General features: G+C 29.8%; 5 protein-coding genes across 5 annotated transcripts; 2 read left to right on the forward strand and 3 right to left on the reverse strand.

Annotated features, from left to right (window-relative positions):
• Positions 1-100: 100 nt before the first annotated feature.
• Positions 101-7,107, reverse strand: LOC145750670 (ecto-NOX disulfide-thiol exchanger 2-like). The gene is made up of 15 exons (XM_082566748.1): positions 6,723-7,107; positions 6,385-6,557; positions 6,084-6,207; positions 5,587-5,682; positions 5,238-5,369; positions 4,428-4,634; positions 4,116-4,231; positions 3,775-3,871; positions 3,210-3,316; positions 1,835-1,916; positions 1,612-1,676; positions 1,438-1,549; positions 1,125-1,178; positions 921-1,006; positions 101-513 (listed from the first exon to the last, which is right to left on the reverse strand). Exons 1-15 carry the CDS (start codon positions 6,751-6,753, stop codon positions 400-402), a joined length of 1,596 nt encoding a protein of 531 aa, XP_082422874.1. The 5' UTR covers positions 6,754-7,107; the 3' UTR covers positions 101-399.
• Positions 7,108-10,867: 3,760 nt separating this feature from the next.
• Positions 10,868-12,404, forward strand: LOC145751435 (deoxyhypusine synthase-like). The gene has a single exon (XM_082567577.1). The coding sequence runs from the start codon at positions 11,106-11,108 to the stop codon at positions 12,186-12,188; it is 1,083 nt and encodes a 360-aa protein (XP_082423703.1). The 5' UTR covers positions 10,868-11,105; the 3' UTR covers positions 12,189-12,404.
• Positions 12,222-13,609, reverse strand: LOC145751436 (NADH-quinone oxidoreductase subunit B-like). The gene is made up of 2 exons (XM_082567578.1): positions 12,817-13,609; positions 12,222-12,472 (listed from the first exon to the last, which is right to left on the reverse strand). The coding sequence occupies exon 1, from the start codon at positions 13,552-13,554 to the stop codon at positions 12,817-12,819; it is 738 nt and encodes a 245-aa protein (XP_082423704.1). The 5' UTR covers positions 13,555-13,609; the 3' UTR covers positions 12,222-12,472.
• Positions 13,610-13,755: 146 nt separating this feature from the next.
• On the reverse strand, positions 13,756-15,925 carry LOC145751434 (phosphatidylinositol-3-phosphatase SAC1-like). The gene has a single exon (XM_082567576.1). It carries the CDS (start codon positions 15,903-15,905, stop codon positions 14,121-14,123), a length of 1,785 nt encoding a protein of 594 aa, XP_082423702.1. The 5' UTR covers positions 15,906-15,925; the 3' UTR covers positions 13,756-14,120.
• A 5,321-nt stretch (positions 15,926-21,246) lies between these two features.
• On the forward strand, positions 21,247-22,350 carry LOC145750521 (maspardin-like). The gene has a single exon (XM_082566578.1). The coding sequence runs from the start codon at positions 21,287-21,289 to the stop codon at positions 22,157-22,159; it is 873 nt and encodes a 290-aa protein (XP_082422704.1). The 5' UTR covers positions 21,247-21,286; the 3' UTR covers positions 22,160-22,350.
• Positions 22,351-22,398: the final 48 nt, after the last annotated feature.

Below are 22,398 nucleotides of genomic sequence, written 5' to 3' on the forward strand. Positions count from 1 at the left end.
CTAATTTTAAAATAAAACATAAAAAAATTGATTATTCTTAAGTTTTAAAACATTTTTCTTATTTATGCAATATGTAAAAAACGAAAATAAAAATTCAACCAAACAGAAATATAAAAAAAAGTTACAGCAGTAATAATATTTTCCTGATAAATTAACACACAAAAATAATACAACACTTAAGCAACATACCAACACATTGTACTGAAGCAACATAACATTATAACTTTGTTTTTTAAACTGTAACAGTAGGTTTAATTTAAAAAAAAAATTTTTTAGGTTCTTGATATAGATTATAACATTTACTCTATTGGCCATGATTGACAATTAATTTCTTTAAAGCATCTAAGTGTTTTCACAAAACCAGTTCAGGTTATCTATAAGATCCCTCATGTGAATGTTTTACTTGTTTTTGCAAGACCACTTGTGACAAGGTTTCCCATCCACTAAACTCACATTCAATTCAAACAAGTCGGGAAGTTTCAAAAATAATACTTCAACAGTTTCAATGCTTGCCTAAATAGAACAAATAATTTTTGACTTAATTATAAACAAAAAGATTCTAAAAAATTAGCATTTTATTTCTTTTTGCATTAAATCTACACATTAGTTTCCAATATAAAAATAGCCTAGTTGCCAAACCCATGTGGTTTAAAATTATATAATATTAGATGCTATGAACTATATAAAAAGTAAGATGCTATGAACTGTCTGAATTTCTGCCAATTTCAAAATTATATTAACCAGCAAAATGCGTTCCAAAAACTGCCAAAATACAACTCAAGACTGGGTCAAGGTATTAAACATTACCCTATAATAATGGCACAATGTTAGCTTTTTTTAAATCGAGAGTAAAGATATACTAAAAAAAGATTACCAAATATTGAACTAATTGTTTAAAATGTATTCAAATAAAAACTTACGTCAATTTTATTTTCTATTAAATATTCTTTAATATGTCGCACAAAAGCGCCATCAGGAAACACCCTTAAAAATGATGCCAATGCACCTAAAAAACAAACATAATTTACTTAAGTTTGTTCATAAAAATTTTTATGTATAACTTAGCAAACAAGTGGAAAAAAAATTTATGATTTAAAATTATTTTGTCAATAAATAAAACTTACATAATAATTTTGCATCTTTTTTGGGGACTAAATGGTTTTCTTCTTGCTTTTTAGCTAAGACAAAAAAACTTAGATTTAGAATTTAGGTATTTTCACATTACCAATCTTAAAATATTGGCAAAACAGCAATATATTTAAAAATGGAAAAAGCATAAATGATGTGACTAATCTTAAAATATTAGCCGATAATTTAATCAATTTAGGCATATATTTTTTGGGTTTAAACTCGCAAACATCAGTGTTATTAAAAATAGAAAAAAATATAAGTGATCTGATTAAATGTTAAATTTTGACAACCTTTTAAATTACTTACTTAATAAATCTCGTTTTCCATCAATTTTTTTCTTTAAATTTTCGATTTTCTCATTCTTTTCTTTAATGTGGTTGTCTTTTGTTTGAAGTTTAACTATCAAATCCCAAACTTGCTGCAAAAAAAAATCAAAATTTAAAATAAAGCATCATAAAATAATCAAATTAAATTAAATACCTGTTGAACTTCCTGCAATGAATTTTTAACAGAACTAGAATTGTTTTGTTTAGAATTCCCCTCCCCTTTAAAAGCAACATTAAATAACAAAACTTTAACAAATGTTGTAACTTAAAAAAAAAAAAAACTAAATTGTCTTGAAGCACTTTTTTGTATATATAACATCATTCTAGATATTACAATCTCTATTTTTAAATTTAATGTTTTTAAAATATGTATTCACCATAATTTTCATCACATAATTCCATCAGTTTATCACCCTCTTCACCTGGCATTTCTAGTTTTCTGTTTGCACTTAACCCATCCTAAACAATATAAAAACTTTACCAAAATATAATTTCAAGTTAGATTTACTAAATCTAAAATTCTTAGAAAACCTGAAAAATCGTATTTTATATTAATCCTGAAAAATCGAACACATTTCAAATATTAGGTATTTAAAAAATCTTGTCCTCTTGCAAATATAAACACTTTTTTATACAAAAGTAAAATCTTAAAAGTTCTTCCGGCACATTGTAATACTTACTTTAAAAAAAAAACTAATTTTTAACTCTTTTTATAATTATATCAAAATTTCTAAATACTAAGTTAAATTTGGGTCCAAGAAATTTGAATAAATGTCTTAAACAAGAAGCTGTGAAGAACCTCTTTAAAAATCATAGAAATAAAGATTTTTCAATATTTTTCCAGGTAGTTTCAGAACTTTAAGGAAAATACGAAATAAAGAAAGGTCAACAATTTTTGATCTACTTTTCCTCTTTTTTTTTTCTTAAACCTTTATTTTCCTTTCAAAATAACCACCATTTTAAAACCCATTTTAATGTAAACAAATAAAAGAATTTGGATTTTCTTTTTTGTTTTCTTTTTTTGTTTTTAACAAAATAAAAATATAGTCAGAATTTACTTGAGGCAATCGTCGATAAGAAAGTAAAAAAGTGTACTTCAAAACAGAAGACATATTGGAATCAGCTTCTTACTATAAACCTTTACAAAACTAACAATGACAGTTACATCTACATAACCTGACAATAATAAGAATATTAAAAACATAAAGGTGATAACAAATTTCAAAAAAAAAAATCTATTCTAAAACGAATTAGGTTTTTTAACAGAACTAACACTAGTAGGACCTAAGACTTTCGTTCGATGTATAGAAGTACATTAGATATAGAAGTACATTGGAACAAATTCACTTATTTACTCTCCAAATGACAGTTTATAAACATATGTATGTTTTCTTGTAGGTAAGAATACTCATAGAAAAAAATCTTTTTGGTAAACATGAAACCTGTTAACCCTGGCATAGGATATTTTTAAATAAATATTGTTGAATTTCAGTTAGGCATAAAATCAAACATTTTATCTTATTTAAATAGAGTTGCTGTTTTAAATAAAAAAAAAAAATTTTTCCTAATTCAAGTTTGTAAAAAAAAACTAATTTTTCGTATTAGAAAAAAGAAAGTGTTTACCTTAATTTGGCTCAACAGATCACAATAACAGTTTAAGTTAAAAATTTGTTTTAAAATTATATCCGAATGCAAAAAAAACTTGTAGCATTATTCCTGTTGCATTTACTTACTTAAAGACTTGAACCTTACCTTTGCCTGGTTAAGCCAAGTGTCGATAGATTTCCTCTGGGGGCGGGTAAATTTATCCCAAGCCGATTGCTTGTGTGCGTCCTCATAAAGTAAAATGAGATTGTTGACTAAAAAAATAAAAATAAAACCTCTTAGAACGTGTAAAGTCCATTCAAAAATTTGTTGAATTCTGACAGTGATTCTTTTTGTTCATGAACTTTGGATATCCACTAGATTTTTTAAAAATTTTACTAACTTATTTACTTTTCAGGTCTTACTAATGTAGACACTTACAAATTGTGTCAAAATCTCGGCAACTTAGTTTTCTAAACATCAATTTACTTCAAGAAACTTCATTAAGATAAGAGTATAAATTACAAACCTTTTTTAGAGGAAAGAGCCAAAGACATAAATTATTTACCTGTTATTTGGTCATTCAGAAAGCAACTATTTGAAAATTGATGGTAAAACTTATATTGCAAACAAATGCATAATTTTAAACACATTATTGGTAACTTAGATTGACTAAGATTTGCACTGCTGCATTTTTTTCTTTTTTAAAATACAAAAAAAACATCAATCTTACATCCTTTGCGCAGTCGAATAATGTTTGATCGGTATCTTGTCTGGACAGTTTTATATTCTTCATTCAATTGTTTTTTCTGCTCCAGAAGATTTTGAACCTATAAGAATGTGGTATATTTGATTAGTAAAAAAAAGTTAATTTCTAAACTGCTTACATAGGATTTTGAAAATGTTACAGTGACTAAAAAAATATTTTGTAAATATAATTTTTAAGATTAATACAAAATAATTAATTAATATTATTTGCATAAAATATTAACTTATTTTTTTTAAATTCTTTTCTGTTTTAAAAACCTATATTGATTTATTTAAAATAATTTAAATTATATACATAATATTTACTTGTAAGTAACTGGCTTGTAGCATCATGAAAACTCTTGTAGAATTATCTTTTGTGATTAGATTGGAATTAATCCATCCTCGAACGACAATAACTGATTCCTGAAACTTGTCTGGTTCTAAAATTAAAAATATTTTTTAAATTTATAATAAATTAATATATTTAGGCTATTATACAGTTATGCAGATTTTTAAAAACTATGTGAAAAAGGTTTGAAAATCCTTTTTATTAACATGTGTAAAAAAATTTAAATTTAAATTTTGTACAGATTAAAAGAAATATTCTTTAATAATTTTTTATACAGCCAAATTTACCTTTAAAACTATCAATAACCCCTTGAACAGCAGCATCTGAGAATGAAGGCATGTTTGGAATACTGCTTCCAGGAACATTTAAGCTTTTTGCCAGCATCTCAGTACTTCTCATATCATGAAGGTCACCTCGCGTTTCAGAAAAATCAACTCTCAATCGAAAAGATACTTCAGATTGGCCGCAAATATTTCTTATAACCATGAAATATCCTTAAAAATAAAAATACTATGAAGTATATATGATATGATTTAATAAAAATAATATAATTTTATATATATAATTTTTGCTTAATTTAAATATATAATATATACAACCGGCAGCGTGGTGTAGTGGTAAGAACACATGCTACACTACACATGAGGTCGTGGGTTTAATCCCCACTGATCCCATGCTGTAGCGCCCTTGAGTAAGGCGCTACAAACGGTATAAACTCCTGCTGAGCCAGCACTTAATCAGCAGCATTATTACAGGGCAATTATAATCTATAAAATCCCAAACTGCCACTGGCAACTCGAGACTGGGTTGGAGTAACTGATGTTACTCTATGTTTAAGTCGCGCATTCGACTTCCTATATAATATTTTCATTAAATATTCTAGAAATTTAAAAATACTAAAAAGTATATATATATAGCCTATAATATAATTCAATAAAAAAAAATTTATCTAATATAATTTTTGCTTGATTTAAATAATAAATATTTAAATTATATTGCTAGATTTTAAATAGCCTATATATACGATATTTTAAATTACAGTAACCAAGAATTTAATTTTTTTTTTAAATTAACACAAAGAATAAAAAAGAGCTTACCCAACACTTTAATAGCAGCATCCACACTTTCCTCCATCACAAATCTCACATGAAAAAAACCTTTGTTGTTTTTTCTGACAGATTCGATTTGACCTCCATTTAACGTAAAAACTTCTCTAACAATATCCATTACTAAAATAAAAACAATTTTATTCAAAAATATATATTAGCTAACTAATTTTCCTCAATAAATTTATAAAAAAAAAATTTTTTAATATTCAGGTACAATTTCTATATTAAAATTAATTATTTTTTTTCTCTGTTTAAAATTGGTAAAAAAAACAGTGTGCGCAAATTTTTAAGAACTATATTGCATTCAATTTACTATATACACATAAAAACTTCTTACATCTATTTGATTCTGCCATAATTTTATCGGGAAATCCACCAACAAATATTGTTCTGCAACCAACTGGTTTCAATCGTCTTGGTGTCCAGGTATCATCTGTAATTAATTTATTATGTTTGAAATTTTTTTTTGTGTTTATTTGTCAGCAACTACCAAAAAAAAAATCATTTCTTTTAATGTGAGTCAGCAAAAATATGAGAAAAGTGATCTTTAAAACAGACTTAATAAGCTTAAGTGATCCCCACTGCTCTCATGCTGTAGCGTTCTAGAGTGAGGCGCTGTAAACAAATTAACTCTTGCTAAGCCAATACATAATTAGAAGCTTAATAATCAGGCAATTATAATCTATAATACCTTAAACTTCCCAAGGTAACTCAAGCCTTGGTCGGGGTAACTGATGTTACTCTATGTTCAGATCATGAAATCGATCTTTCCACATTGAGGATAAAAACATGTATAAAAATGTGGCAATATAGAACAATCTAAAGATAGCTTACGTGGTGGCCTTAAGTAACAATCACTGAAATCAATTCTCCCATCTTCAATAACCATATCCATGTTAGTGTTATTTGCAGTTGTATACATTGGTTCATTATTTCTTCTCCTTTTTTCCGCATCATACTGTTAAATTAAGTAAAAATTAAGTCAAAAAATGAGAGATTAAATAGTATCCAAGTTATTTATATCATTTTTTAAATAGCAGATAATATAGATATATAAAAAATAAAATTAATGTAAAAATTTGTTGCCTAATTATTTCTCTACTAAACAAACAAGTTAAACTTATCAAAAACTTACATTTTCTTGTTCAGGAAATGTGTTAATAGGGGGACGTCGATAGTCATTTTTCCGATTAGAAAATCTTTCGTTATTGTTTCTACGAAAACCTGGACTTTGAGATCTATGTTGTTGTCGATTCATTACATTCAAACTTTTTACAACTTTTAATAAATTTTTTTTAACCAGCCAGTCTAAAAAATAAAGCAATAAAAAGTTTTTGACGATAAATTTTTTTTTTAACTAGATATTTTTTAATTACTATTATTGCTATTTAAAAAAATAAAATAAAAATGTATAGGCTATAAATTAAATAACTTATAAAAAGTATAAAATGCATATATTAAAACTTAACAAACCTAAAAAAGCATAGTATGTATGCAAAAGCATATATATGTATCACAGTTGTGGTAAAAGATATGAAACAAGTTTGTATAAAAAAGGTAAAATTACAATCATGCATAAAAAAAATTAATCTAAAAAAATATATATAATGCAATGCAATATGAAGTAATGTAACATAAACTATTTTATTATGTCATTAGTATTAAATAAAGTATAATGTATTATGTGTTCCATTTACAGGTACATTTTTTCTGGGGGGGGGTTCGCGCATTGATAAAAGTAAATAATAAATACGATATACCATTAATATTACAACAATGCGACGGGAAAAAATGACAAAATGACTTAAAACATGCCAAAAGTATTAATGTTTATACAAAGATTTTATAGTATATTATGGCATCACCAAACCCAGTCTTAACAAATTAAAACTGTAAAGGTATGTTGTAGTGTGTAAGAGAATAACTACATGCAATATTTGTTACTACAACATTTTAATAGAAACCAATTAAATAAGCTTAATAAAAACCCCTTATGTTTAACTAACATTTTTGTATAACATACAAAATCTGAAACTATTTTATTTTGAGTAGTTAACAATATATGTATGTAAGTAAACTTTCTTTATCTAATCTTACAAAATAGTAAGAATTTCAGTTTCTTTTTACTGTATATTGGAATTGTTTGCTGTATTATCTCCCGTTACTTGTTTTCTAAGCTTGTATTTGCACAAGCAAATGTGGTAATAACAATCGCAAATGATACTGCTTGTAATTGAATCTTTAGAAACAAAATAATAAAAAACAAATGAGGTTTGCAAATTAACTAAAGCTTCCTCATATTGACTCAGATTAAACTTACACAACCCAACCAAGTAAAGACCTTCAAAAATGACATTGTAGTCAGTTGGAGCAGCAATTAGATAGGTTCCAAGTGAAGTTTGCAAATTTAAACACCCCTCTCTGTATTGACCAAGTTTATATTCGCATTTTCCGATTTCAAAATAACCACAAGCAATATCATTGCTTTTTTGGGGATCTTCAGTCATGAGTAGTTTGATTGAATGTGATATTTGAAAATGTGTTAATGTTTCTTGGTATTGGTGAAGCTCATATTTGCATTTTCCAAAATAAAAATAACAATTAGAAACATCAAGGCATGAAGTTCTTTCTTTACGAGTTAGTTGACTTACTTTAAGTGTGTTTTGGAATTTTGTTAATATTCTTTTACATTTACTTGGCTCATTTTTGTAATTTTCAATATGAAATTGAAAATTAGGAACATCAATGCATATTGTTAAATCCCTGGCAATCAATAGCGTTATAGTTAATGAAAGCTGTAAATTTTTTATCGCTTTATCAAATTTGAGGAGGTTATATTGGCATACTCCAATTTGGAAATGACATTCAGCAACATCATTGCTTTTACTTGGATTGTCATCAATTTCTTCGCGAATTCGAATTGAGTCCTCAAAATAGGTTAAAGCTTCTTTATAACGATCAAGTTTAATTTTGCACAAACCAATCCAATAATAATCCTTTGCAAAATAGCGACTTTTAACACTAGCCCTTTCAATTTGTTCAGATTTTTCAATCGAGTTTAGCAAGTCTTCTATTGCTTCTGTAAATCGTTCAAGCCTAAATTTGCACAAACCAAACCAATAATACCCATGTGCAATATCATCGCTTGCATTTCGATCCTTAGTACTTTTAAAGATTTTAACAGACTCTTCAAAATTTTCCAATGCAACATTATATTGACCGAGCTCATAATAACAACATCCAAAAGCATTATAAAAATCAGCTTCATTAATCAATTGCAAGTTTTCAGTGATTTGCCTGCTTTGGTAGGTTTTAAAATCTGTTAGCGCTCTATCATATTTTTCAAGATTTAAATTACATGCACCATTAATAAAGTGACAATAAGCAATTATCGCTCTTTTTTTTTTAGACAACCCAGCATCTTGAGAGTTTTCAAGTTTAGAAATGTGTTTGGTTGCCTGGTGTACACCATATTCATAACATCTTAAATGAAAACTTGCTAAAAAATAAGTAGGTCTTTTTTGTTCTGACATTTTATCAAGTTCGAAAATCTTGTCTTGAAACATATCAATTATTCCAAAATATTCAACAAGGCTTTTTACTCCAACAATCTTCACAAACTTTTTTTGTATTTGTGACCATGGGATAACATCATTTTGTGATTCATTATCCATATAAATCCTTAGCCTTGTCTCACATGCTACGGCAATGGCAAATTTGAGATCATCACCAATTTTTTTTGAGAAGCCCAACATTTTTTGAAGCTCCTCTAAAATGTCAAAGCAACAAGATTTTTTAATCTTATGAATTTTACCAATGGCAGAAACAAATATGGTTGAACTTCTGTAAACCATACTTTTTACATTTATTGGGGAGTCTTTCAAAGTAAGTTGTGATAATAAAAAAAAAAGGTCCTGATTTTTTTTTATTTGAAATCCAACTGATAATACAAATTTATACCAGTTTAACAAAGCTAATTCTTTATCAACAGAATGTTGAAAGTCTTCAAATAAACCTTGATCCCCAGCTACAAAACATGACGTCATTAACATGTCGGACAAGTGATAATCATTTTTTAAATCTTTATCAGATCCAATAAAGCGTGCCATCTTACTTACTGTTTGAATAAGTTCAACTTGTCCTCCTAGTGGAAACTTACAAGCATGTGGCATCATACCATCAAAAGATATGCCAAATGGTGTAACAGCATCATAGAACTCCACAGGGTTCTTACTTCGCAAACCAGGAATATGAAGTCGAGAAATATTTGTTTCTCTCAGATTAATTAAAATAACTTGAAAAATAACAGAAAACCACCTGAAGTAGTCTTTTATTTTTTCTTGCTCATCCATTTTATCTTCAAGAATAATAATGTGTTCAAAATCAGAGTAAGGGGTTATTTCCTTCCGTGATAGTGATCCAAGTCCAACCAATGCATATTTACATAAGGGATTTCCCATTATTTCCTCACAAAACCCGCCTATACGTTTCATAATCCTAGTATAATTTTCACTGATACCATTCTGCAGACTGCGTATGGCCTCAACTTTTTCACCTTTAAGTTTTGTAAATTCAATGTCAGATATATATTCAGAAATTAAGGGAATATCTTTAAGTTTTGCATTAACCTCTTTTCTCATTTGCTTCACATCTTCAGCAATCATATCCGAATAAGCAAATAAATCAGCAGTTTGGTTTTCTGCCTTAGCAACTTTAAGTAATTCAAGGCAAAATTGTTTAAGGTCTTGTTTAATTTCTTCAACATCTTTTGGATTTCGATAAATAGATGCATTAAGTAAACCTGCAGTTTGAACTAGTTTAATTTTATTTTTCTGTTGTAAACCTTCGGTTTTAAATAATAAACCAAGGTCATAAAAATGTTTTGCCGATTCCTCAGGGTTTATTTCTCTTTTATTTTTTTTACAAATATTTTTTATTTGTTTAATAATCTCATATTTTTTTGCTTCCATCCTTACTTACGCAATTTAGAATTGATGGAATTTTGACTAAAACAAATCGTTTGAAAAAAAATGTATAACAAAAATGTTTAATTCACCAAAGAATAGTCAGATAGTAGGTGAAAACTTCCTGCTTTCACAAATAGATTGACTGCCTTAGTGTTTATCTGTTTATTTAAAACATATTAGCTCGGTAGCATTTGATTCTTACCACATGCTAACATGCGTCGCGGTTGTTGTTATTGTTGTGATGTTGATAAAAATGGCGGAAAATGTCACCTGCTCCATTATCAATGTTTTGAATGTGTAATGTTCGCAACATATTTAATGTATAAATAATAATTACCAAACGATCTATTTTAATAAATAAAGGCAGACAGTATATATATAAAGTTTTTAATAAGTTTAAACATACAATTCCGTTTAGTAAAATAGCACGTACTATTCTAAAATGCAAATATTGTTAATAAATAAAATTTTAAACTTGTATTTATGTTTCCTATAATAAAAAAAACAGTCAAATAAAGTTTAAAACATGAAATGTAGATCAATAATATAGTACCATTTTGTATTTATCCATTAGCGTTTTCCACCATTTTTAAGCAATCAGCACGTGCAAATTGTGTTTAGTAATTCAACATACAACATAATATTTTTAAATCTTATGAAAATGGACCTGACTTTACTTTAAAAACATAATAGAGTGAAAAAATTGTGTTTAAACTTAATTCTATATTATTAATTAAAATGTTCACCATAGTGCTTTTTAAATTTTAGTTTGTCTATCATTTTTAGATATTGACTCTTCCTCTTCGCAAAATTTCTTTAATACTATCGGACTATACTGTATTAAAAATATAATCTATCAGTACGCTACACAGTTAATAAATTTAACAGGATGGCTGCGTTATCATCAGCAAGAGATGCTGTGCTGAGCAAAAGCGAACAAATGCCGGAATATTCTACGGAGGTTTCCGGTTACGATTTTAACAAAGGTATTGATTATCACGCATTACTGCAATCCTATGCGACGTCTGGATTTCAAGCAACAAACTTTGGAAATGCTGTTTTTGAGATCAATAAAATGTTAAAAAAGAGGTCTGAGCCATTATCTGAATCTGACTTGGAAAAAGTAAACCTTAATCCTATAGAAAGAATAAGAACAAACTGTACCATTTTTCTGGGCTTCACATCTAATATGATATCTTCTGGCATAAGAAGTACAATCAGATTTTTGGCTCAGCATAATCTTATTGATTGTATTGTGGTGACTGCTGGTGGGGTTGAGGAGGATTTTATTAAATGCATGGCCCCTACTTTTATAGGAGAATTTTCTTTGCCAGGAAAAGAACTGCGGTCCAAAGGGATTAATAGAATAGGAAACCTTTTGGTTCCCAATGATAATTATTGTACTTTTGAGGATTGGATAATGCCTATATTCGATCAAATGCTAGTTGAACAAAAAGAAAACGGAACTAAATGGACGCCCTCTCGGATGATACACAGATTAGGAAAAGAAATTAACAATCCTGACTCGGTTTATTATTGGTGCTATAAAAACAATATCCCAGTTTTTAGTCCAGCTCTAACTGATGGCTCCATTGGTGATATGCTCTATTTTCACTCCTATAAAAAACCAGGACTTATCTTGGATATTGTCGAGGACATGAGATTAATGAATAACCAAGCTGTTTATGCAGCTCATACTGGAATTATTATATTAGGTGGGGGACTCGTCAAACATCATATTTGCAACGCTAACCTCATGAGAAACGGTGCTGACTTTTCGGTGTTTGTGAACACAGCACAAGAGTTTGATGGTTCTGATTCCGGCGCCAGACCGGACGAAGCAATATCTTGGGGAAAAATTAAGGGAGATGCCAAACCTGTAAAAATTTACGCCGAAGCTACTCTGGTTTTTCCGTTATTAGTTGCAGAAACATTCGCCCGAACCCACCACAAATTGGACAAAAACAATTAGTTTAACTTATATTTTAATTGTTTTATCATAGGCTGAATTTGCATTTTTTTTAATTGATGCATTAGATATAAAAGTTGCAATAAAAAAAACTTTTAATAAACATTATAAAATTAAATGTTATGTCAAACTTGTATATGTCAAATGTATATGTCAAAGTTTTTTAACATTATTTAGTACAAGATCTCTAATTTTTAATTGCAGCCTTTAAAATATAAACTAAAACACAAAATTTTGTCATTATCCAACAATAGGGAAGGCAGTTAGTGCAGTTTTACGTGTTCTACCTAGAACAAGATTTTTTAATTCAAAAAAATTATGTGATATACATAAAACTGTTAGCTAACTTTATACAGTTTCCACAATTAAAGAAAGACTTTTCAATTTAGAATTAGTACTGTGCCTAAATGACTTTTTAATTTAAAATAATTTTTCAAATTTGTGTAAAAACCTTAAATAAATTTTTAACAAAACAAGTTTTTGTTTATTTTACAATTATCCTTTACACAGGCAACCAATAAGTTAAACAACAAAAAAGAAATGTCCATTGACTGATTTTTTTAATAAACAATTTAAAATATGTAGAAACAAAAGAACTTTTAAATAAATTTTTGTATGTCTTAAAAGTTACCTAGTGTTTTTGGAGCTCTGTTGCTGGGGGTTTGTTAGATAAATGCTCATCGACCACGTCACTTATTCGTTTAATCTTTGGAGAATGCTCCCTGTACCAAAATGATGTGGTTTTGGATCTTTTTATTTTCTTTTGAAGCTGCAGGATGCCGTACAACAATGCTTCCGCAGTTGGTGGACATCCCGGGACGTAAATGTCCACTGGGACAACGCGGTCACATCCTCTCACTACGGCGTATGAGTAATGGTAATACCCACCCCCATTGGCACAACTTCCCATTGACAAAACCCATTTGGGTTCAGGCATTTGGTCATAAACTCTTCTTAAAGCCGGTGCCATTTTGTTGGTGAGAGTCCCAGCTACAATCATAAGATCTGCTTGCCGTGGACTGGCACGAAATACAACCCCATATCTGTCCATGTCGTATCTGGGGGCTGCAAAATGCATCATCTCTACAGCACAACAGGCAAGTCCAAAAGTCATTGGCCACATGGAATTGGAATTAACATAGTTCACTAGATCATCGATTCGTGTTGCAATGTATTCACCTTTGTTCGGAGCATTTCTAATATTTCCTATCTCTGTGCGTATGGGTTGAAGAACTTGTGCTGGCGCTTCTTCAATTGACTTGTTATTTTTATCCGAACCGCTTTGGTTAATATGTCTTGCAGAACTAACTTGTAGACATCTTAGTTGGTATGACTTCAGCAGATTTCTCGAAACAATAGAAAAGCTCATGTTGCAGTTTCAACAAAAATTATTTTAGTTCATTTTACAGTTTAATCCAAATATCTGAAGACAATCAAAATAAGCATTAGAATTTCCCTAAAAATACTTTTTAACAAGTATTGCACAATATCATTATAAAAAATTGATTTAATCAATTTTGATTAACAGATTTGGAATAAAATTTATAAATCAATATTTTTACTTTACGCAATTAATTTACACAACGGTCAATAAAAAAAACACAAAAATTTAGTGTATTCAAATATTAAAAACCTTAAATTATATTTTAAAAATTAAGGATTCCTAAAAAACCTTAATATAACAAACGTAAATGTTTTACTAAGACTTCTATTACCTAATATGTACAGAAACAGATTTTTCTCTGTTACAATAATATTTGACAACTAGGTACCATAATACTTGTTACAAAACTAATTAACTTGTTTCCATATACAACATTATAGTTTACACAATCTTTATACACAATAAAGCAAAAGGTTTACCAAATGGTCTTAATACCAAACATAATTATTTGAAACAAATATTGCTGTTGATCAAGCCGGCGTAAAAATTGTTTAATTATTTTTCTTCTGATGAACTAAAACCGGTTCGTTAACAAACATTGATGCTGCTCCTCCGCTTCTCCGTGCAAGAAACACAAAAAGTAACATCGTGACTGTAGCCCAACATGCAACGTAAAACATCTGTCGACCGAAACCAGTTGCAGATAAGAGATTCGTGAAAAAGGCAAGCACTGAAAATGCAAAATAGCACGCAATAATCATCATAACTGGACGCTTAAGGTTAGGGGTTGAAAATGGTGAAGGTCTCATGGTATCTGTTATCACAAAATTGCCAACCAGGAGGTCGATAGAATCCTGTCGAAAACCATCTGCAAAGTTGTTTTTGTAATATCTTACTAGTGAATTGTAGCCATCGTACACCAAACCCATCTTCGTTCTTTTTCCTGTCCTTGTAAAATCTGTTTTAAGTGCTCCTGTGCCAGCATATTGTACAGAACAGTAATCTGCGTTATCTGCCCATATTTGCTTCAACATATAATCCAGATCCCTTTCTTCTTCGATGGTTGAGTTCACTCCAAATATGCCTAACTGGATAAGCTGCTTCGTCAGCGATTTTCGTGCAATAAGGGATTGGACAACATTCGTGCGATCGAGACAATCCATGCAATTTGTTCGGAATACTCCAGTTTGTTGCATAAAAACAACACCTTCTTTGTCCTGCATGAAATACCCGAATTCTTCCTGATCCAAATCAATTTTGTCCATCAAAATTGATAGCCTGTGCCATTTATTGCTTCCACATTCATGATGAAAATCGAAGCCTTCATACATAACATTCTGGTTCTTCGATTCATTTACTGCTTCCAGTAAAGCTTTTGCCAAAACAAGTTCCACCCCTTTGTGATTCACTAAGTTTAAAATCATTTGCTTTCCATATAACACAACCTGAGAATCAAAATGTCTGTTGAAAGCAGCCATGTTTTCTATGTGATCATCTGATATTACAATAGGTGGCTTGTATTTTAAATCCGGGCGCTGGGACCAAAATAATGGAATGGAGCCACGTGTCTGAACAACTGAACAAATTTGTCTTGCATACATTAAAATCTGCTCTGTTTCAACATAGTTGGCCGGGTTACCATGACTGTCTAGTCCTCTAACAAAATAACGAGTGCCAGCTCTCAAAATGCTTCGACGAGAAATTAGAGCAATATCGAATGTGCGTCCTTTAACAAAGCAAGATGAGATGGAGATAAAACCTTGCGTTATGGGTATAGCAAATTTCTGCAACTCCGGGCGATCTACAAAGTCATGTAGTGCATGACGATTCCAAAAGAATCGAGAATCCGCTCGAACACTTAAAGGCTCACTATGAAAATCAGCATCAGCCGATGCCAGCCTTTGCATGGAATGGGTTAAATCGAAACTAGTGCTAAAATAAAATGATTTTGTAGCCAGGGCACTTTCCAACATGGACAAATATTTTGCGTTGTCCAAAGTCTGTTCCTCATTTAGATTCATCAGCGACTTTTTGTATGGAAGAACCTCAGTTTTGGTGATTTTCCAAATGGTATGGCCTTGAATGTCGCCAACACGCTCTCGTTCTCTTATAACTACAAGATAGGGTCCAGCTATCAATTGTATCACCCCAAATAAACCGTAAATTGGTTTGCTGACAGCAAGGGCAGGAGGAATATTTTCACGGTTTGCCCGTAGCTCAATTTCATGATTAATTCGATCAATCACCAGCACGTCCAAAGATCCAACTTGCAAAGATTCAACATAGAAAGCATCGTTAGTTATATGCAGTCGAAGATTGTCATAAACCAAATCCATTATATTCAATAAAAATTTAATAAGTCTGTAAATGTATTTGTTTTTTTAAAGGTACAACTTAAAACCGAAACAATTATATTAATATTACCTAAAGTTTATTATTATTTATTCATTAAAAATACAATATCTTGCTATTTTTTTGTATATATCTTTATCCTCAATGTGGGAAGGTCGATTGCGCGACCTAAACATATAGTAACATCAGTCACTCCGAACCAGTCTCGAGTTGCCTGTGGCAGTTTGGGATATTATATAGATTATAATTGCCCAATAATTATTATGCTGATTAAGTGCTGGCTTAGCAGAAGTTCATACCGTTTATAGCGCCTTACTCAAGGGCGCTAAAGCATTAGAGCAGTGGGGATTGAACCGACAACCTTATGGTGATGTAGCAAGTGTTCTTACCACTACCAGACTACACCACGCTGCCGGTCTATTGTTGATTTATGATGCTTTTTTAATTATGTTATTTAATTTAGTGCAGAAAAAAATGTTACAGACAGTTTATTTAACTAATAATACAAAACAATAGCAATTCGTACGGAAGTGCGTACGCTTTAAAACCAGAATATCCTTATCAGCTTATTGCCTGCCGTCTGGTAGTGTTTTACAAAAAATAAACAAACATAAAATTATTTTTACACATTCACATATATCTTAAATACTTGATGACATTCTGTTATCGAGACGTAGTAGTTAAGACATAGACGAATATATTTCAATTGCTTGTAAGCTCATAGTCCGCTTCAATAACTATAGTCGTACGATGCAACCCCTGTTGACGAATGAGCAACAGCAGTTATAATTTTGAAGTGGCGTCTGGCGCAAACCAAACTTTTTTTAAAGACACGCCAGAGAAAATTATTAGTCAGACCAAACTTTTTTTTAAGACGCGCCAGAGTAAATTCGTAGTCAGACCAAACTTGTTTTAAAGACGCGCCAGAGTAAATTCGTGGTCAGACCAAACTTGTTTTAAAGACGCGCCAGAGTAAATTCGTAGTCAGACCAAACTTGTTTTAAAGACGCGCCAGAGTTAAATTATATAACTTTGCCCCTATTTTGGTCAAAACAATATAAAATGTGTTTTTCACAACCTTAAAGGTTGTATATATTATCCTTTTTTCCTTAATATTAGGCAAGTTTGCAATTAAAATTTCAGAAATCTGTAGGTCTTATGGTGCAATATTTTATTAAATAGAAAGTGGAAAAGAAATAATGAAAAAAGAAAACAATAAAAAACTGGTGAAATACAAGATAACTATTTACAGTTGCGACAATAAAAATCATCCCCGGTTGTGTCCTCATCAATCGAACAGCATATTCGATGAACCCATCTTTTACACCCATCACAGGCAATCTACAATTAATACATATGATAATTTTTGCCATACAAATTTTTGTTTTTGCTCAAAAAGAATAAACAACAATGCATAGAAATTTACCCAATTAATTTTTTTAATTCGCTCTTCAACTCCCTGCCGATGACAGTAAAGGCAATACATGTTCACAGATTCTAAAACTAAAAAAAAAAATTAAGCTTGATAAGAGTTAAACTTTGTTATTGTTAAAGGCCTACTTACTTGACCAGGATAACAACAAGTTTCCAATTTCCCTTCGATATTTTGCACAACTTTCTTTATCAGTTGGCAAATGAAAACTTGGTTTTTCTTCATTAATGAAAATTTGTGCTGCCTGTTTTGGTATAAAACATGAGAGGTTATTTTAAGAGGATATTTTAACAATTAAAAAAGTATAATTACCTTAAGTGACAAAGGACCACAGCTGTGCCCATCTTTTTGATTGGCATGACTTTGAAACCTAAAAGTCCACTGCTTTTCTGTGCTTTGGTTAAATTTTTTTTGAAAATTTCTGTGCAAAAACATTAAAAAAAAACTTCATAAGAGTTTTTAAAACTTATTTAATTTGTAATAGGCTGTTAAATGTTTGTTTAAATCACATACTTAACATTATTCAAAAACTGATTTTTTCGTAAATTTTCCTTGCCCAAAGGATCGTAAAAATAAATTTCATTCTGGGGAAAATCAATGAGCTAAAATAAAAAAAAACATTTTTAAAATACGTAGGGGGAATGTTATTACAACAAAAACTACTTACAACAATCATTCAGTGACAGTTTTGACAAAGTTTATTTTAAATCTTACCAAAAACTATCACTTGCCATTATTTTTTTTATAAACACGACGATTGGAAGTAAAGATTCTTCTGTAGTAGAGATCAAGTCAGATGGTTCAGCATAAAACACCAAGATTATTTTAAATAACGCAAGTGCATTAAAAAAAGTGCCATATTTTATTTCCTCTTTCATTTGCATGTAATTATTTTTTTTTTGAAATAAATAAACCAAAAAGCCTGTTTTATTTCAAAAATTTTTATTTCAACGATATATAATGGCAATCTATTAATTAATTTAAAAAATTTGAATTTTTCCAGTTGTTATTTGCCAACTTTATAAAGAAATATTTAAAATAGAATGATTTTGAGCAATCGCTCAGACAACGATGTCGCCAAGTGCCAATTATAAATATGATACAACCCGTTGCTTGCATGATTTTAATTATTGCAGAGGCGTTTTTAAGAGGAGCTAAGTTATAAAAAACGGAGGAAATAAAACAGCATGGTTCGTAACTGCACAATAAAAATCAAAAGAAGTTTTTTAAATACATGATTTCGTAGAACCATATATACTTCGAATCGTAAAAGTTATTTTTTCCCACCCCATCAATATATTTCTTGTCTATCGTTTTTATTGAGACCGAGAGTCTTAAAAAAAAAATATTTGTTAATAGTAGTAAGATATCAAGTTCAAGCATAATATTTCATAATCGCACGATTTATAAATTTACTTATATCGACAAAAACTATAACGCAATAATCTGTAGAAAGCACCTCTAGTAATTACAACTGTACGTCAACTTGAGCTCTCTGTTAGCCTAGTTTTTAAGTAACTAACAAAAATGTTTAAGAACTAATGCATTACAGAAAAAGTACGTCTTACAATTTCAGTTTCCACAATTTTTTTTAGATTTTACACTATTACCTAATTTTTTTTAAAATTATACTGTACTAACGGTTTATGTTGCGATAGCGTTGGTTTAAAAATCCTTTTTTTGCAACAAATGAATCACTTAAAACACAAGTATTTTTTTATTAAATTGTTAAATTCTGGATATGATAAACGTTACCTAATTTTATTAAATATCGTACCACAGTGTTGTAAATTAAATACCCTTTAAAAATCATTGCTTTAAGTTAATTTATATATTATTTAGATTAATTAAAATATTGATTAAAAAATGTCTTTTACTATTCATAGCTTTAGTTTTGCCAGTTGCTATACGTCTTACGTTGCCTTTGTTTTGTTTAACTTTTTTTAAAGAGAATAGTTTGTTTTAATCGGCAAAATCCTATAATTTTTGGGTAATTTTAATGTTCTAAAATTGCTATAAAAAATAAAGATTTGTTTTTAGCGTATTTTTGCAAAGTTCTTTTAATTAATTTGTATTAACTTACGATATAAATACAGTAAAAAATAGGAACTGCATTTAAACTAATTGCTTTTTTGTATTAAAGTTTTGTATAATTGTCAAATAGGTTATATTTTAAAAAACATTTTTTTGAAGTAATTATAAATTAAAAGATTTAGGATTGAAACCTATCTAGTTCATGTTAAAAAAACAACAAAAAAAGTTACGGTGTAATTAATAACAACTTTAGGCTTTTTTATTGTAAAATAAATATTTAAAGCATTTATTTAAACAAAAAAATATTCCATAATAGGCAGCATTTGATTTTATTTAACTAAAATCCCCAACATTATTAGTTTTTAATTAAAATAAAAAAGTTGTAAAATTTGACTTTAATTGCAACGATTTCAAGTTAGATTTTCATTACAGATTATGCTGTTCGTATTAAACAAACGCGTTGATACAAATAAACTTTGGTTTGACTTTAAAATATTGGTGGCTTTACTATAAAATACTGGCGGCTTAACTACAAAATAACTTTGGTTTGACTATAAAATACTGGCGGCTTGACTATAAAATACTTGCGGCTTGACTATAAAATACTGGCGGCTTGACTATAAAATACTGGCGGCTTGACTATAAAATACTGGCGGCTTGACTATAAAGTACTGGCGGCTTGACTATAAAATACTGGCGGCTTGACTACAAAATATTAACGGAAAAATATTATTGCTTAGCTTTGAACCACTTTACTAAAGTGCATAACTGTAACATGTACGCTACTTGTATGTTTTTATCGTCGTGATGAACTGAAGAACTTTAATTTGGCTATATCTATCCATTAAAATACATTAAAGTTTACAAATTGTTATAAATAATCGATATGTTAAATCGTAATCACTTTTCTGTACAGCCGTAAATGGACATTTCCGATATCGGCGAGGAGCATTTCTTATGTTCAGTCTGCAACATGCTTAAATCCCGTAATGTATTTTACTGCCCATTTCGCACTAAAAAACAACAAAGTATTAAAATTTCTAAAAAAATTTGTTATATCTACAAAACTACTATTCAGATACATTTGCATGACATTAAATTACCTTGGTTTGTTAAACAGCAAGTGACCCCAAAACAATGTTGTTTTGACTATTAATTAACCCTTGCCCGACTTTAAAACGAGTTTGGTCCGACTACAAATTTATTCTGGCGCGTCTTTAAAACAAGTTTGGTCTGACTACGAATTTACTCTGGCGCGTCTTTAAAACAAGTTTGGTCTGACTACGAATTTACTCTTGCGTGTCTTACACAGCGGCATGGCGTGTCTCACAAAGCGATGTGGCGTGTCTTACAAAACGGTATGGCGTGTCTATATTTTTATGTTGGCGTGTCACTGAAGCCAAACTTAAGTCATTAGTTCGACTCCGAATGAGGGGCCACGAACAAACAAAAAAATGACCAACTAAAATCATTTATGCGACATTTTATTAACGTAAAACAAGTTATTAACATAAAATTTACTAAAATAACATATGTATTTATTTAAACTAACCCGGTTTTATCTGATTTATAAATTAATTAATCAACTGCTTATTAAAACAAAAAATTTAATTTTTTGACCTGTCGATTTAATGATTCGTGTGAACTCTGGTCATGTTGCATAAATACCGATCGAGAGCTTTGTTTATTATTAATTTGTTTGGAAACATAGGTTTGCCGTCTGCAACAAAAATACGTTTATGCTTGGTCAGTTTATTTTGTGAAAATAGATGACTAGTCGGGAATACCAGACTGTGCTGGTATAATATATTTAAACTTTTTAAATTCTGTAATAAGTTGTTGTTTATTTAGACATTTTTACGTAAATTAAGCTGTGTAACATATTTAACATTTAAAAAAATGGAAAATCCTCTCGTGCAATCTGAAGAGTATCTTACGTTACGTGGCTCCGTTCCTTTAAAACAAATATTAGTCGATGATGATGAAATCTGGAAGGTATATGATGCCGGTCCTCAGAATATTAAATGTCCAGTTGTGTGTTTGCCGCCTGCTTATGGCAATGCACATGTCTTTTTTCGTCAACTCGTGCCATTATCGACGCTCGGCTATCGCATAATCTCCCTGGATTACCCCGTGTTTTGGACAGTAGAAGAATTCTGTACAGGTTTACGGAAGTTGTTGGATCATCTTCACATCAATAAAGTTCATTTATTGGGCTGTTCACTTGGTGGTTTTCTAGCTTCCAAATTTTCTGAGCACATTCGTTATAAACAATATGTTGCCTCCTTGATCCTCTGCAGTACATTCACAGATACCTCTGTTTTTAAATATGTGTTGGCATCAACTGGGTTTTGGGCCTTTCCACACTTTTTGTTAAAAAAAATCGTGTTAAACCGACTAAAAACAAAAAGTGCGTCAACAGACAAAGGGCAAATATATGCAACCAACTTTATTGTTGATTGTATTAACGATTTGTCGCAACGAGAGCTGGCCTCTCGATTAACATTAAACTTTTCTGGGGAGTACGTAAGATTTCCGCATCGTCTACAAGATATTGCTGTCACAGTAATCGATACTTTTGATGATGACTCTTTACAGAGTTTAGTCAAAGAAAGCACTAACAAATGCTTTCCATTTGCCAAGCAGGCACATCTAAAAGGTGGTGGCCAGTTATCGTATCTTAGCCACACCAACGAGGTTAATTTGTATCTTAGAATACATTTACAACAATTTGACAAAACAGACCTCTCAGCTTCTGCATTAACACCATAACTTTTTGTCTTGAATTTTTTTGTATTTTTGCAATAGACTTACACCACTAAGTTAGGTATAACTAATTTAAGTGTTTTTGGAATATTAATTTTTATATAAATACAAAATGTATAAAAGTAATATAACTTTTTTCCAAACCTGATTATTATTTGATTTTAATTTTTTAATTAATAAAATTTTTTTGTTACTGTAAAATTCTATATGCAAATTAATTTTAAGCCATTTTAAGTAGGATATTA

The sequence above is a fragment of the Corella eumyota genome, chromosome 4, assembly GCF_963082875.1.
Source record: "Corella eumyota chromosome 4, kaCorEumy4.1, whole genome shotgun sequence".
Taxonomy (NCBI): Eukaryota; Metazoa; Chordata; class Ascidiacea; order Phlebobranchia; family Corellidae; genus Corella; species Corella eumyota.